This window comes from Elephas maximus, chromosome 8 (genome assembly GCF_024166365.1).
Source record: "Elephas maximus indicus isolate mEleMax1 chromosome 8, mEleMax1 primary haplotype, whole genome shotgun sequence".
NCBI classification, from domain to species: domain Eukaryota; kingdom Metazoa; phylum Chordata; class Mammalia; order Proboscidea; family Elephantidae; genus Elephas; species Elephas maximus.
Window position 1 is genome coordinate 132,078,994 of NC_064826.1, and position 16,968 is coordinate 132,095,961.

Consider the following 16,968-nt stretch of genomic DNA (forward strand, 5'->3'; position numbering starts at 1 on the left):
GTATGCAGATGTTTAATTTATCACCTGGAAGCTTTGGGAAACTGGACTCTGATCGCTTTCCTGGAATTAGTTTGTCTCTCAAAAGTCCTTTTCTGAAAAACATTGATCTCTGTAACCTGTCCAATATTCTTTAACATCTTACTTACTAATAAGACTGCCAGCATCTCAGAGAATTTGACAGTTTAGGTGAATTCTATTAGCAGAAAAATATGAACTCAAAGCTTTTCTCTAAAATGAATCTGTCGTGTAACATCAAAGTTGGCTCAGAGCACAGGTGTGTGTTCCTGCTCTGAAGAGGTGGAAGACAGGGAAGAGCCCAGTCCAGACCAAGGAAGGGGCAGGAGGAGGACATAACAGCAAAAGCCACAGATATTGCAATCCTAGCCTAAGCCAAATCTTTGTGACAGAGTATCCCCAAGTCCATGGAACCCCACTCTCCAAGGGGGATATTAACCCTGGAGCAACATGGCGATGAGCAGCAGAGCTGAAGCAGAGTCCCACAGGAGCTTCAGTTCTGTGGAATTTGTGCAGCCTTCTGTACCTGATCCCGACCAGATGCTTAGAGCTTGGGAGGTCAGAGGTAAGGACTGACAGTTTTCAAGGTACAGAAACTCTCCTCCCCGGAAGTGGACTCCTCCAGTTTCTGCACATGATTACTCAGGTACTTTCATTTTTCCATATATAGGAGTCACTCAGGAGCAAATTCTGACTGGTGGAGGAGGAGCGATGCCTTGTGTTCAGTCCACTCCTCCCTCTCCACCATCCTCACCTCACTCTCACATGCTCCTGGCAGCCTAGTAGGAGCCATCCCTGTGTCTCTGCCAAGGACAAGCCTGCTGGGCTTAAAGAAGAACTCAGGCAAAGCCAGAGCTCTAGAACTTCTACTCTGAAGAAGCTGCCTGGAGAGGTGTGGAGATGAACGGGCCAGTGGACGGCTTGTGTGACCACTCTCTGAGTGAAGAGGGTGCCTTCATGTTCACATCCGAATCTGTGGGAGAGGGACACCCTGGTGAGTAGGCTGAGTGGGACCGACTGCACCCATGGGGTCACATTAAGTAGAGTCCTTGGAAGCAAATTGTGTTAGAATAAAGGATCTCTAGAGAAACACTGAAGTGTTTTTCATTCTAATAATTTGTAGCTTTATGAAACAGTCATAGGCAAATGATAATTTATAAGTTAATGAAGCTGAGGTCTATAGCTGCTGCCCACCACTGACATCTCAACATAGTGGGGTTGAAGTGGAGAGCAAGCTGTGGATGACTAATGTTTTATACATACAAAATATATCCTCATATCTTAACTTTTAATAGTCCTTTTTTTTTTTTTGAGTGAAGTGTTAATCTGTTATCAATGAGCAGCTTATGTCAACAGAGAATATTCCCTCACACAAGGCCATGGGTCACTAAATTTTGCAGGTAAAGCATGGGCAGTTTAGAAGTGATTGGTCATGCTTCTAATCTATGCTGAGACAGATCTCTAGGTCCTGGAAGTCTCAGGTATATTAGCTAAGGGGAGTGTAGATGACTTCTTGAGGAAGAAGAAAATTCAGGCAGTTTTTGCCCCTGAGGTAGGGGACAGTGAAGTGGGGGCATGAGAGGGGCTTCCTTGGTGGTAGCGAGGACCATGGTCAGACATTCAGAACCTCAACTCCTAGGACACTGGCTCTCAGGCTTCAGCATGCACCAGAATGACTTGAAGCACCCCTTAAAACAAAGTGCTGGACCCCACCCCAGAGTTTCTGATCAGCACATGTGGGTGGGAGCCAAAAATGTACATTTCTAACAAGTTCCCAGGTGATACTGATGGTTGGTTAGGGGACCTACTGTGAGAGCCACTGCTCTAGGAGAACCCTGGGGGCTGGATGCACCAATTTATGTTATTTAAGCACTTGTGGATCTTCAAAATTCATTTGAACATTTGCAATTTTTGGTAGCTTATTCCCAAGCTTGCCTTTTTTCATCTTCCTTGTCTTCATTCTTTCTTGAAGATATTTAACTCCCATACCTTGTATATCAGCTTTGGACATCTCAGTGCCCTACTACTTCCACATGTTAAGCCAATTGCTCTCGACTGGGGGCAATTTTTCCCTCTCCTCCTCCTGAAGACAGTTTTGTTTGTCACAACTCTGAGGAGGGAGATGACACTATTGACATCTGGTAAGTAGAAGCCAGGAATGCTGCTAAACATTCCACAATGCACAAGACAGCCTCGTGGCTCAGTTAAGTGTAAATAGACTCTTCCATTATGCACAACTTTATAGATAAAGGTTCTGGGTTTGCTATACTCATAATCTCAGATACATTGCTATGTCTGACACCTTTTCTGCAGCCCTGTGGCCGGGAAGGCCATATATAGGTAAGGAAAAAGACTTACTCCACCTGGAGGAAATGGGCATGCAGTGGCCAGTGGTCTCAAGCATGGCCTCTTGTACACAATACCAACGTGCTCAATGGACAGAGAATGAGAATTTCAGATGATCAATCGCTTGTTTTCTTCCTAATGACGATCTATCAATTTGTCCTATTCCCCTGTCACTTGTTGCTTTAAGTTAACTGTTCAAGTAAGTCAGTTTCCTCTAATGCTGGGTGACTTTCCATTGCTGAGTTCCTCTCCCCTAGAAAGATCAAATTAATTTTCCTTTTTAATAACCAAGAAGACCAATTAATTTTTGGTTTTCTTGGGCCTACCAAGTGATATTGATAAAAATTTTCAAAGTCTAAAGAAAGTTCAGAATGGCCTCCTTGGGCTCCATCTTGGTCCACGGACCTGTCTTGACACCCTTGTCTGCCTCCAGCTCTATCTATAGTAGCTATTGCATTTCGTATGTTGATTGGGAGCATGAGAGATGTGCCCTCTGGACATCCATGATCACCCTGTGAATAGCTCCTAGGAGTCCTGACGGGTAGGCCTAAAGTGGCAATCATATACCTGTTTTAGAAGACTTTAGCAGTGGGAGCCCCTCCATGTTAGGGTATACAGAGGCTCTGGACTCATGTAAACCTAGATTTACAACCAGAGTCTGCCACTGGCAGGAAGGTAGACAGAAAAAACTAACACATATGTTTACTAGCAGTTTCTGAAGGTGAGATACCTTTAATGGAATATTAATAAGCATCTTTAATTATAGAACTTATTAGGTACTCTCCTGAGCAAAGCTCCTTGATTCTGGATCTGGACTCTTAATTAAATTTTTTTTTAAATCTATTAAGAACTGACTGTGTGGGTACTTTGAATGCTTGAAATGAGATATACGTGTAAATAGAGGTCACTTTTATTTCTGAATTTGTGAGCTCTGACAGTTCACTTAACCCCAAGCAAGAGTGGATTTTTCCACAGTGCCACTAAGTGAGCATGCTAGGCCATGTAGAGTTTTTAAAGCAGAGAGTAGAAAAATAAGATCACATCCCAGCTCATACTGAACCCTGGCCAGTACAACCTCAACTGATGAAGTCACACTCAGCTACTAGGAGGTCTGGCATCAAGAGGCTGAGTGGCCATGGGGGAGGATCTGAGAGATGCTAATAGAAATGTCCTGTGGAGCAGTGAGGGTATGTAGGTGTGCTCCTGTAGAATTCTCATGGATGGAGGCTTGGGCTTAGGTGTGGTGGTTTGTAAACAGTGTATCGTGTCTAGTGGAACTGTTAGTTCATTGTGATTCTACAACTTGGTACCTAATCTTACTAATGTCATTAACTATTTTTAACTTCTGTTTCTAGGACCTTTCCAGATGTTAGAATTAAAGGTAATATGCTGAGAAATGAGAGACATTTTAGTTACAAGAATTTGTGTGCATTTGTGTGTGTGTGTGAAGAGCTTATTTTGGAGTTTACTTGTCTTTTGAGGTAATTCTGTGACTTGATATAACACACATCATCCAAAATTAGGCAGGAGTGGAAAGAAAGAAAAATTCCACAGTGTTTCTAATTTTTATACTTAAAGAAGTGTCCTCTTAGGTGGGTAGATTTGATATGTAAACTGACAAACTTCCTAATCATTTTAACATCATTGTTATATCTAACATTTCAGTGATTCTCCCCATGTTCTTTCTTGTCCAGATAAGATCTGTGACCAGATCAGTGATGCAGTGCTGGACGCCCACCTCAAGCAAGACCCCAATGCCAAGGTGGCCTGCGGTGAGAAAAGCCTGGCTTCTGCCTGCTGGAGGCCTCACTGGGCTGGGCCGAGACCTCTGTAGCACACACAGGACCATGGAGTCCTACGCCTTTGTTTCTGAATCTGTGTCCTCTGGTCGGCAGTGGGTTAATTCATTATACAACTTCTCCTATGAGATAAAAGGGAGGAAAAACATTTCTAACCATGATACAAATTGGTAATTATCTTGGCAAGAACTTGGCAGTAGATATCCTAGCAACCCTAAACAGTAGAGGGTCGAGTTGGAGTATGGCCTCTCTGACACTTGATCTCCCTGAGAGTGGGGAGCCTTTCAGAGTTCCTAGAGCTCTCCACACCGAATAAGAGATATTGGAAACAAGGGAAGCCACTGGTGGTTATGAGCTGCTCCCCCGTTATAGGAGTCTTTTGATGACTGCACAGAAGCCTGGCTCTTTTCCTTGTTCTCTTTCCTAGTTTGTGGCATGATTAGGTTTTAAAATAATTTCTCCCGTTTAACAGCAACAGGAGGGCAGAATCCTCACCAATTGTACTTAATTAAACCAATAGTTTTCCTAAGGGGTCTTTTAGTTAAATTAAAGCACTGAAATCCTCTTTCACATCTGCATCATGCATTGTTTCATGGGAACTCACACAGGCAGAAGAACTTCGTTTGTATTTTGGGGGTAAGTTCTTCAGCAGGTGAAACCACTGATGCCCTCGACAGGCACGGCAGCAGAACCAGGGACACAGAGCTTAGAGGGCTCCAGAGGTGAACAGGTCCATCCTCTCACCTTTCTGATGGGATCATGACTGGTGCCCACAGCTGTGGGCCTTGGCCACGGCCCTTGGATGGGAGGAAGAGCCTGGCATGGGGCTCAAGCTTCATTCCCCTTACTGTCATGCACAGATCCAGCCTTCCTACCCTGGTGGCTTTCTCATCCAGGTACAATACTACAGGGACCACCCCACCCCACCCCCCGACACACCATACCTTTTGTAAATAGCTGGAAAGCAGACTGAAGTGCCTGGATCCTTTGTCAGGACCCCTCACTGAAGCCTGCAGTACAGCTTTAGCATTGGGGATGGGGTGGGGCTAGTATGTTCACTGCCTTCTTGTTGTCTCATTTTAATCCTCACACAGAATATTACCATCTTCCTCTAACAGTTGAGGAAACTGAGCCCTGGGGAGGCTCAATAACTTGTCCAAGGCTACACAAGTACCCAGTGTTGATGTGAGAACTCCAGACTGACCAATTCTTCCCAAAGCAATTTTTTCTAGGAAGCAATGGGAGATGGTCAGGGCTTAATGCTGGGAATTATTATTTTTCTTAGTGTTATTGTGTTCATTCTGGAATCTATTCCTCATAAGATCCCTTATGGGTCCTTTTATCAGTGCTGTGAGGGGTCTGGGTATGTGAGCCACCTTTTGCTGGAGTGTGGCCCATGACTTCTGTCTCCTTTTGCAGAGACCGTGTGTAAGACGGGCATGGTGTTGCTGTGCGGGGAGATCACCTCCGTGGCCATGGTGGACTACCAGCGGGTGGTGAGAGACACTATCAAGCACATCGGCTACGACGACTCTGCTAAAGGTGGGTCAACAGGCTTCTGGGTCAGTGAGAGAGCCCACCTACACCAAGCATGTCAAATCTGAGCCCCTGGTTTGTGGAAGTACAAAGAGTAGCAGGACAGAACCCCCACCCACCACTTCCCCAACACCCATAGGCAAGGGCTCTGGCAGAAGTCAGTGGGCCTGATTGAATGAGCACATGCCCATCGCTATGGCACTGGTCTCGTTTAGGAGACTCCCATTGTCTTAGTGCTGGTAAGGCTTTGGAAGAGAAAGAAGCACTGAGGAAAGGGAGTTGTCCTCTGTTGGGACATTACCTCTGTGCTGGTTGTATACACTCTTGGTATGTGCTTGTTTAATCCTTTCAGAAACTCTGGTATACTTATCATGCAGGTGAGGAAGCAGAAGAGGTAAAGAGTTTGTATGAGGTAGCATAATCAGTGAGTGGCAGACCAGGTTGGGGACTCTTGGACTTCCCAGTAAATGATGCCATCATAGGCATAGAAGAAGATGCAGTGTCCAGCACTGGTACTAATAGCAGATGCATGTGCCAGGCTGTGGCCCAGGTCAGGCATGGCCCTGAGCTCAGGAAGGGCACTCCATGTCAGCACAGTGCCCTGCAGTGGGGGGCTTGAAGCCAGGGGAGAGGAACAGACCTAGCAGGGAATTGAGGAGGACAACTGGTAACCAGCCAGGGGCGGAGAGCTGGAAAGAACTGAGGGCTACAAAGCAGAGGATGAGAAGAGGACTGGGCAGGCAAAGGCACCGTGCGGGGGCATGAGAACCCCCAGGTGCAAGGGTGGTTGCTGAAGGCCTGTGTGTACTCCTGTGTAGGGCTCAACCCCTACTTCTTAAAGGTCTCATGATGGCTTCTGGCATTAGATATTCAGGTAGTCCCAGGTTTCAAGAAGAATGCTTTTTGGATCTTAGTTAGCTCTCTCTGAACCTACTACATTAAGCGGTGGCAGTGAAGGGCAGCCTTCCTGGACTGTTTGGGTGTGTTAATTTCTACCCCATGTCACTTACTGGTTGTTAGGTGTGACACATGGTGTGGCAGAGATGAACACACTTCCACCTTTGTAAGTGAGAGGGCACATTCCACTCAAGAAAGCACAGACACATAGAGTCTAACGGGGTCCAAAGGACTCAAAAGAAGTTAGCTTCGCCTGAGCACATAAGAGTGTGTTTTGGGGTGTTTCAAGAATCCCTGGAAAAAGCAGTGAGTGCAAGGTAATTCTCCTCAGGACACAGGGAATGTTCATGGAGAAACACATTGCCCCAAGCAGCCGCTTCCTGGCGTGTCCCCATGCAGAGCCTGTTCCCCACTCCGCCAGAAAAACACAGTCTGTACACGTACACGTGAGCCTTACTCAAGAGCAGCCCCTGTTCTGCAAGAGGTACAGAGGATCCCAGGAGGTGATGTCCCCTGGAAAGGAAGAGGCAGAGGGAGCCAGTCCAGTAATGGGCCAAGTCTCTGTGTGCCTCAGGCTGATGCGTACCTGCGCCAGGGCACCACCTACAGTGGAGTGGGATCTGAGAAGCACATTAAGGCAGAGGGACCCCATTAGCAGAGTGGAGCTGGAGAAGCGTACCACGTGCATGGCTGAGCCTCACTTCATTTTGCCCAAAGGAAAGTGTGGGGATGTGATTTAAGGGACACAAGGGCTGTAGAGCCATATCCTGAGGAGTTTGAATTTTATTCTTTGAAACATTTACATAAACAATACACTGGATCTGCTTTTAATGAGCCCATTCTGGCAGTGTGAATAGGGGACTAGAAAGGGGTGACTGCAGTCCGGGCATGGTTGGCCAGCCTGTCACTAGTGCTCGGCCCTGTGTGGGTGTGTCCATGTCCACATGGTCCTATTGGCCTGCTGTGGAGCCCAGCAGCTGACCAGGGAGAAGATGGGCCCTGTGCAGGGCTCCTCGAGCGGGGCTGCTCCCTGAACCCTTCCTTGGCCTGCTGACCTGGGGTGGGTGTAGCGCTCCACCTCTGAGCCTGAGCTTGGGGAGGGGCTGGAACCCCGAGCACTTCTCTTTGCCCCATCCCTGTGTGAGTGCCCTGTATCTGTTCAGTGAATTTAACACGTGGGTGAGGCACACATCTGGGCATCTGAGCTCTGTGCACTAACGCTCAAATGGGCCTGGGGAGGTGCCTCTGGGGTGACAGAGGGCAAGGGGCCAGGGCCATAGTCACCCACTCACTCTGCACCCACTCGCTCTTCACTTGTCTTTTACGCCACGAGTCTGTGTAGACACGTGTGAGGGACTCGTGTTCCTCCCCGTCCTGGGCAGACCCAGCTAGTTAGAGCCCATCCACCCAGCCCTGGGTCCACAAAGGAGCACAGCCACCCCTCTGCAAGTTCCCACGCAGGCTTGCTTCCTGCCACCCAGGCTTCGACTTCAAGACTTGCAATGTGCTGGTGGCTTTGGAGCAGCAGTCCCCTGATATTGCACAGTGTGTTCACCTAGACAGGAACGAAGAGGACATCGGTGCGGGAGACCAGGTACCTTCACATTCTGCATGGGGCTGGGTCAGGCCTTCACGGTGGAGTGGCCTGTCTCAGACCTGATGTTGACCACGTTGAGGAGCTGCCTGGTGCAGTTTATGAGTAATGGGGCCGGTCACGCTGGAGTAGACCCACATTCTAGTCTGAGATCCTGGGAGCCATGAGCCAGGCTTGGAGCATGCTGGATACCCTGCTTCACTGGGGTGGGCTTTAGGGCCTGGCCATGCTGTGGAAGGCTGTGGCCACTAGTGCCCTATTTTGGCTTGCCCCCACTTCTAGAGTTGGGGGTCAGGGACCAGGTCTTCCCTGCACAAGGGCCAGGTGCAGGGTTCCATATATGAGACACCCAATCAGTGCTTGCTGAAGTAAGATTTTAGGCGGGAAGCAAGCTGCTGCCCTGTGGTTCTGAAGTGGGCATTGCTCAGCCTGCCGTCTCCCTACTACAGGGTCTGATGTTTGGCTATGCCACTGATGAGACCGAGGAGTGCATGCCCCTCACCATCGTCCTTGCTCACAAGCTCAACGCCCAGATGGCAGATCTGAGACGCTCTGGTGTCCTCCCCTGGCTGAGGCCGGACTCCAAGACACAGGTGAACTTCCTCCTCTTGCCGCCTAGAGCACTCTAGACAAACTTTCTTTTTGTTAGGTGCCATCAAGTTGGTTCCAACACATAGCAACCCTATAGAACAGAGCAGAACAGCCCCCATAGGGTTTCCAAGGAGCTGCTGGTGGGTTTGAACTGCCAACCTTTTGGTTAGCAGCTGAGCTCTTATCCACTGTGCCACCAGAAAAACTTTAAGCACACCCAAATCCTCTGGATTCTTGTCATATTTAACATCAAAATATGTACTCTGGGTACTCAAAGAATTGTTGATTTTTTAAAGGACCATTTATTTGGAGGGAGCCCTGGTGGTTTTTCTGGTGGTACATCAGTTAAAGTGCTCAGCTGCTAACTGAAAGTACAGCAGTTCGAACCCACCAGCCCCTCCACTTGAGAAAGACATGACAGTCTGCTTCTCTAAAGATTTACAGCTTTGGAAACCCTATGGGGCAGTTCTACTGTGTCCTATGGGGTTGCTATGAGTCTGAATCAACTTGATGGCAGTGAGTTTGGTGGTTTTGTTTATTTGGAAAATTTTTAGTTCTAGGCTTTTTTTCTCAACATTTTATTATGAAAAAATTAAAAAAATTCAGAGAAGTTGAAAGAAGAGGTATAGGTAATTTGCCTCCTTAGCATTTGCTGAGTCTGGTGATTCCTTATGTTCTGCCACAAGCTTACTCTTACCGGCTTCCAGACTTTTTGGTCACTGTCTTTCCCTACACAGGCCTCTGTATCATGAACAAGGCTGTCTGTGCTGTCTGAGTCTCACTGTGGCTATCTTTCTTCTCTTTGTTTTTCATAAAGAGGCTCTGCTTTTGTTGTTTCCAGCTCCTCATCATGTGACCCCAACCTCTGAGCCCTGCGGTGTTGAAATTGACACTGGAGCGTTATTTGAAGGCCGTCAGTGATGCAAGCGTTAGCACATGTCTCCTCAGCCTTTGCCCTCCATGTGCCTTGCCCCATTGAGCCCTGATTACCCTATGTCCCCTTTCCTCATGGTTGCCTCCCTTGCTACCCTTCCGTCTCCAGCAGGTGACTTCCCCAGTTCTGGGCACTCCCTCTACCATGCCTTCCCCTCTATCCACACTTGTGGCTCCAGTTTTCCCTCTACACACTCAGCAACCAAATCTTCAACCTGCAGACCTCTCTTAAACACCAGCCCCCTTTCTTCTTTACCCTGCGAGCCTGCTATGTGCTGCTGTGGCCACCTCCGACTCAGCAGCAGGGGTGGGGTGGGGGCACCCTTCCACAGTCCTGCTGGAGCCCCTTTGCCTCCACTGACCTGTGGTCCATGCCTCCCCTGCAGAGTGTCCTCCTGCTCTGGCCCAGCCTTCCTGAAGTCTTCGACTTGTCGCCATGGCTGGGCCAGTATGGGGTCTCCTGACAGTATCCCTCGTCCCCACCCCCAACCCCGCTGGGAGCCTCCGCTTACTTCCCTTGGGCTTCACTTTTAATTTCCTGATAACTGCTCTGCATCTTCCACCACTTTCTGCTTCCTATGGAAAGAATCCCATTTGTCATTCTGGTATTCAAAGCCTTCCATGGTCCTCCATCTTTACCTTCTGTTCCTCCATCCCCCATCCCACAAGCCTTTGCTTGATCTATGTTCTTGTACTGTATTCCCCTTGTTTCTTACTGTTCCTACCCTTCTCCCTAGCTGCAGTCTGTCTTGGGCCCCTGCCTGCCCCTCAGTGCCCAGCATGGCTCCCACCTCCTCGTGGGCATCTTTCCTGCCACCGACAGCGCCTTCCCCTGCTGCTGCACATGGCATTTGGCACGTGTGGTTTTACAGCTCAGCGGTGGCATGTGGCTGTTATTCCAGTTGCACAGGCCACATACAGGGCAGAGGTGGCACAGGATCTGTGCCTGGGTCTAGGAAGGGCAGGTGTACTGTCCACGTGACCCCAAGCTGAGAAATTGAATCAGTATCCTTCAGCTAAAGTACTTAGATTGTGATGGCACCAAATGAAAACGGTGTTAAGACGTGGGTCTGCCTGGCCTGGAACTACACCGTGATGTAGAAACACAGTGGGGAATTCATAGAAAAGGAGACCTGAGAGCAGGGACAGGACAGGGGGTGGGGGTGACTGAGCTGTCCATTTTCTATTCACCTATCACCCAGCTGACTTAGGGAAGGCCTCTTCTTTCTGCTCAGATAAGAAATAGGAGGTTTCCGAGTGTAAGAGGCAGAAAGGGAGGGAAGAAGGAAAGAATGGGCTTCTTTAGTGTTTCCCTTCCTGCAAGGGTACACTGAGGTCTCTTAAAAATGTACCCTCGGATACCTGAGCCTGCCTCCCTCCTTGCTGGCTGATCCAGTCCTGAGCCAGCTGGCAGGCAGAGGGCAGGGACGTGGGTTGGCCTGCTGGCTCTCCTGGACCCCTTGGCCAGTCCGTGGGCAGTCTGACTCACTTCTCATGGCTTCACCTGTGAGAGGCAGAGCCAGGAAGTCGGCCCTGTTTGTAAAGAAATTGACTGTGAACAGGATGGGCCCTTCCACCTGAGCAAATTCTTCCTGCTGATATTGGGAATTTGTTGGCAGTATGATGGCTATTTTTGTACCTGGTCAGAGTTGTGTTTTCCATGCTGTGTTTTTCCCCACATCTTGCTGATGCAGTAAGATAAGAGCAGTACTTGGGGCCCTTTGCTCTGCTGCCTGTTGGTGTGTCTGTGAGGAGTTTGCTGGACAGAGAAGGTGCTGTCGAAGCGTAGCAGCGAATGGGCCTCCACAGCTCCTTGGGATGTGAAGACCTGGCCCTCCAACCTGCTGGCGGCTCCCTCTGGAAGCCTCACACCCAGTCCTGTGTGTGCTCAGCACAGCATGGAGGGTCTGCCTTCCGTCTCCAGATGTCTGTGTGGTCACTGTTCTTTTTCTTCCTTCTTCCAGAACCCACTCCATTGATCTTTGGCCCAGCCAGGACACAGCGTGTGAGTCTCCTGCAGACCCAGCGCTGACTTGTGGATGTCCAAGGGACACTGGGTGGGCCCAGCCCCTGGGAGGAGCTGTGTGCTACCCCAGGTCCCACAGGCCCTAGGTAGGGAGCAGTTCTGTGCCCTTGGCAGTGTCCTACCAGGGCTGTCTGCCATAGCTGCACTCCTACAGGCACCACACATCCTGGGCACCCTGGAACTGTGGTGTGGGCCCATGCTGTTCTGGGCAGCACGGGATCTGCAGCACAGCACACCCCTCTGGTCTGGAGTGGTGCCTTCTGCTATGAGGCCAAACAGCTCAGGTCAGAACCCTGATCCCCTGGCTCTGTGATCCTGACAAAGGCATTTACCTTCTGGAGCCTCAGCTTTCTTGTCTGTAAAATGGGCAATAGCCGCTGCTCACAGCACAGATGCCTGCGCAGTCAGTGCCAGCTCTTTCCCAGGCTCTCTGCCTTCCCCTTCCAGGCCTCACTCTACACAGCAGGGCACCCAGCTGCCCTCCTTTGTCATCAAGAACTACAGTTGTGGCATTGGGGCACACGCTCACGGATGGTAGCATCGGGGCCGCACGCTCACAGATGTGCCATTGGGCCTCATGCTCATGGATGTGCAGGGAAGCACATGCCCAGGAGGGGCACTTTGTCTGCTGTGGGGAGGTCATGGGCTCGCCAGCTCTCTCTGGCCCTGCACAGCTGTCTGCGGGACTTCAGACAAGTGCTTCCACAACCCACAGCCTCTTTTTTCTCATTTGTAAAGTGGGGACCACCGTCCCTCCCTCACTGTGATGGCTTAAATGTTAGTTGGTGATGTAGGAAATGGGCCTGGTGCTGGCCCCTGGTGGCAGGATGTCCCAGCAGCCTGACCTGACGGGCATCGTGGCAACTTCCTTCCTTCCAGGGGCATCTGCTCCTGCTCTCTGGTTGGCATTTCTCTCTGCTACCCTGCCCAGGTCCCTCTCACCCTGTCCCCTCAGCAGGCAGGTCCACTGGCCCCACATGCATCTGGAACTCTCCACGTGCGGCCTGTGGACCCCTATGCTTCCCAGCTGGCACACGGATACCTCGCCTCTAGGCCATGGAGGTCAAGAGAAGGCTTTGGCCGGGCCAGGGGTAGGGGGCATTGGGGCCTTCCGGGGCCTCTGAGACAGGAGGAGGTGGCAAGTGGTCACAAGTTGAGAGCAAGCACTGGAGCACACGAGACTACAGATTTTGTGGAATTAAAATTCTGTTCAGTTGTCCCTGGCATGGGGCAGGTGTGCAAATGGATGGGTGTGTTGGTGGTTAGCTTCCTGAGGCCACTGTGGGCAAGAGCCCACCTGGGTCCCCGAGTGCCTGGCCGTCTCTGGTGTCCACACCTGGTGGTCACCTTCAGGGCAGGGCCTCAGCCCATCTCCATTCTGACTGGCAGGTGACCGTCCAGTACACACAGGAACGTGGTGCGGTCATCCCTGTGCGCGTCCACACCATCGTCATCTCTGTGCAGCACAACGAGGACATCACACTGGAGGACATGCGCACAGCCCTGAAGGAGCAGGTGATCTGGGCTGTGGTGCCAGCCAAGTACTTGGACGAGAACACCATCTACCACCTGCAACCCAGTGGGCGATTCGTCATTGGAGGCCCCCAGGTGTGCCCCACCTCTGCTCCTAGGCACAGGCCACTGCAGTTGCTCCACATGGGATAGTCTGGGCTGGTTGAGGACCTGAAGTTCAGTCAGTGGATACAGCCTTGGTCACATGCTCAGCCAGTGCATGAGGGATGGGCTTGTGTCCCAACGATCCCGCTGCAGTGCTTCCTGCTGGGCCCCCCACTCCAGACACCCCAAATGGCCAGCATAGCTGCCTACAGCTGGCTGTGTTCTCCCTGCCAAGACACTGGCTCACCATTGTGGTATTTGGTCATGAACTCTGATGGGCACCAAGGTGGGGCAGAGGTCTTTGAGAATGGGATACCTGCTGGGCCCTTCCTGCTGCCCAGTAGGAGTGAGGAGGAATGAGTGCTGCTGAGAGGCCGCTGAGACTGCAGGGCTTCTGCTGTGGATGTGCTGCCACAAAGCTGAGCCCCCATAATGGGTTCTAGGAGCAAAACTATTGTAGAAACACAGGTGGAAGGAAAGGAGAGCTCATGCTTTCTTACAGCACTTCTCAAAGCCTAGACGTGCCACTGTGAGCTGTGGATCTTGAAGAGGGGGATACAGTATGCAGACTTTTCCCAGATCTGAACCTAGGGCCCCTGCCCTTTAAAGACATCTCTGTTGCTGTGGTGCAGAGCAGATGAGTGGCACCTGCGGTGACATCACCAGTCTGCTGGTGCCAATGCCCAGGGCTATATTATAACAATGCAGTCCCCTCCTGTAGTTGGTCTCTCACTATGATTGACACCTAAAAAAAAAAAGGCATTTGGATCTCGCTGTGACCCCGAAGAGCCTCTGGCCCGTCTTTCTTAGGCACTACCTGTTGCTTTCACTGGTTGGTGGCCCAGCAGGGATTAATTAGAGTCCAGGGTTGCTTCTGGGTTGACCCCCAGCCAAGGGGCCTTTGGAGCACACCTGCAGGCATTGGCTGCTGATGCTGAGTCTCCTCCTCCCCTCCTCAGGGGGATGCAGGAGTCACTGGCCGTAAGATCATTGTGGACACCTATGGCGGCTGGGGTGCTCATGGGGGTGGTGCCTTCTCCGGGAAGGACTGTACCAAGGTGGACCGCTCTGCTGCGTACGCTGCCCGCTGGGTGGCCAAGTCCCTGGTGAAAGCCGGACTGTGTCGGAGAGTGCTTGTACAGGTGGGGAGAGGGTCTGTGCAGGTGGGGAGAGGGTCTGTGTAGGTGGGGAGAGGGTCTGTGCAGGTGGGGAAAGTACCTGTACAGGTGGGAAAAGTACATGTGCAGGTAGGTCAGCTCCCTACCTGCTGACCTTGCCTTTCCTCCTGGCTAAGGCCTGGAGCAGTTCTGCACCAATAGGAGGTGTTGGCCTGGAGGGAAAGCCAGTTATCTTGCCCAAATGTTGTGACTTTGTGTATGGTGTATTGGGTGCTGTGGCAGATCCTCAGAAAACTAGAGGGAAGAAAACCTAATTCTTTAGGGAGGCAGAAGAGTTCCTACAGAGACAGCCCACTGGGAAAGCTGCCAGAATTTTCTGGGCAGACAGTTGGGGGCTTCCCTTCCTGAGGGCCCTGTGGGGGTAGGCTGGGCAAAAGTGCCTGTTCCTCTGACCTGTCTCTCTCCAAGGTTTCCTATGCCATCGGTGTGGCAGAGCCTCTGTCTATCTCCATCTTCACGTATGGAACCTCTCAGAGGACAGAGAGAGAGCTGCTGGATGTGGTCAACAAGAACTTTGACCTGCGGCCTGGAGTTATTGTCAGGTAACGTGCCCCTACTGCTGCACTCAGGACCACCTCCACCTGCCCAGTGCTTCCCAGACAGAACAGGCTTTCAACCTCTCAGAAATCGGAGGGTATCCAAGTCTCTGGCCCAGCAGAAGACACCCCCCAAACACAGGGTGTCTGGTTTTCAGGTTGGAGTAGGCTGTGCAGATCCCGCTGGCCATGCAGACACTGGGCTCTTGTAGTCTCTGTGCAGAGAGGAAGCTAGGGGCATCTCAGAAATCCTATGGCTAAGAATGGAGTCCCTTTCCTCAGCTCTCATTCCCATGCCATCTGTGCTCTGGAGCATGGTGGTGTCAAGGTTGTCTGGACCTGGGTTGATGCAGTGGAAGGACAAAGGCACAGAGGCCTGGATTCAAATACTGACTCCTGGTGCTCTGGTGTGAACCTCTGAGCCTTGGCTTCCTTATTACAAGTGGGTGGCAGAGCTCCACATGGTATGGCTGCTTTTCTCCGTCAGTCACCCTGTACTTGGAATTGAGAGGAAGCATTCTCAGTGACTGTTTCTTCTGCTGACTACACAGGGATTTGGACTTGAAGAAGCCAATCTACCAGAAGACAGCATGCTATGGTCACTTCGGAAGAAGCGAGTTCCCGTGGGAAATTCCTAAGAAGCTTGTGTTTTAGGGCTGGTGGCCAGCCTGGCTGCCAGCCTGGCCTATGGGAGCCTAACCTAGCCCTGTAGGTTTTGGGTGGTAGGTTCCTCTTTTCCACAACCCTAACACTTAGGTCCATTGAGCCCCAGGCCACTGGCCACCTCTTTCAGAGTGTCCCTCTCAGCCCCTGACCCCATAGGTTAAAACCAGGCCCCTGATGTCACTCTGTCCTATACCACCCATGAATGGCTGGAGGCAGGACTTCCTGGTGCTGGGGTCAGGCCTCCTCTTGAGGAGGGCCGCAGTGTTCCCTGCCTCTCCCTCAGACAGGCTGGTGTAATTTACCTTTGAAAAAACCACCCCTTCCACCTCATTCTCTTCCCCATCCTACAGCCTTACCAGCAGCTCCCCACAACCCCACTGGTGGCATGGGTGCAATTCTCTCAGATCCTGAGGACTTGAGGGTCTGGGTGCTGGGCCTCCCACAACATCTGCAGCCAGTGCCTCTGAGCCAAGCCCTGGCTGGGGTAACAGGGGCTGACACCTCTTAAGCATTTACAATGTGCTAGGACTGAGCTAAACACTGGTCTCATTTCTTCTTCACTGCAACTTGGTGAGGCAGCATCTCCTAAACCCATTGAGTCAATTCCATTTCATAGTGATCCTGTAGGACAGAGTAGAACTGCCCCATAAGGTTTCCAAGGCTGTAATCTTTTTTATGGGAGCAGACTGCCCCATCTTTCTCCCACGGAGTAGCTGGTGGGTTCAAACCACCAACCTTTTCATTAGCAGCCGAGCACTTAACCATTGTACCACCAGGGCTCCTTAGCATCTCCTACTACCCCCTTTAAAAGTGGGGAAACTGAGGCATGGGCTGTCTAGGTAGCCCTCCTGAGGCCCCACAGCCGTACACACAGAGTCTGGGCTTGAGTCCTTGGCTTTGACACAGGAGCCTGCATATCACTGTCTCATGCCAGAAACAGACCTGAGCCAAGATACATGGGAATGAGGCTATGGGTTTGTACTCAAGGGCTTAGGGTTGCTGAAAACTCGAGGATTACCCCACATGCACTTGGTGAGTCCTGGGTAATGGTCTGCAAAGCCAGGAAGGAATCAAAGGATTGTTTCATTGGCCCCATTTGTAGGAAATGGTTCAGTGTGAGCTATGTGTCCTGGCCCATGGAGTGGCTGGGGTTTGGAACAAAGAAGCAGCCACATAACTCCAGCCTCCTGATCACACAGGGATATGGAGGGTTTGGGCTTTTGCGCCTCGGGAT

The 16,968-nt window shown here is 50.9% G+C and overlaps 1 protein-coding gene across 1 annotated transcript; it reads left to right on the top strand.

The window, feature by feature from the left end:
• The first annotated feature begins 915 nt into the window (after positions 1-915).
• Positions 916-15,722, top strand: MAT1A (methionine adenosyltransferase 1A). The gene is made up of 9 exons (XM_049894720.1): positions 916-1,009; positions 4,056-4,133; positions 5,580-5,702; positions 8,075-8,187; positions 8,637-8,780; positions 13,127-13,345; positions 14,314-14,496; positions 14,941-15,074; positions 15,620-15,722. The coding sequence occupies exons 1-9, from the start codon at positions 916-918 to the stop codon at positions 15,720-15,722; spliced, it is 1,191 nt and encodes a 396-aa protein (XP_049750677.1).
• The last annotated feature ends 1,246 nt before the right edge of the window (positions 15,723-16,968 follow it).

Coding starts and splice junctions, on each gene's coding strand:
- MAT1A (XM_049894720.1), top strand. CDS start 916: ATGAACGGGCCAGTGGACGGCTTGTGTGACCACTCTCTGAGTGAAGAG. Junction 1,010..4,055: donor TGTGGGAGAGGGACACCCTG/GTGAGTAGGCTG, acceptor TTTCTTGTCCAG/ATAAGATCTGTGACCAGATC. Junction 8,781..13,126: donor GGCCGGACTCCAAGACACAG/GTGAACTTCCTC, acceptor TCTGACTGGCAG/GTGACCGTCCAGTACACACA.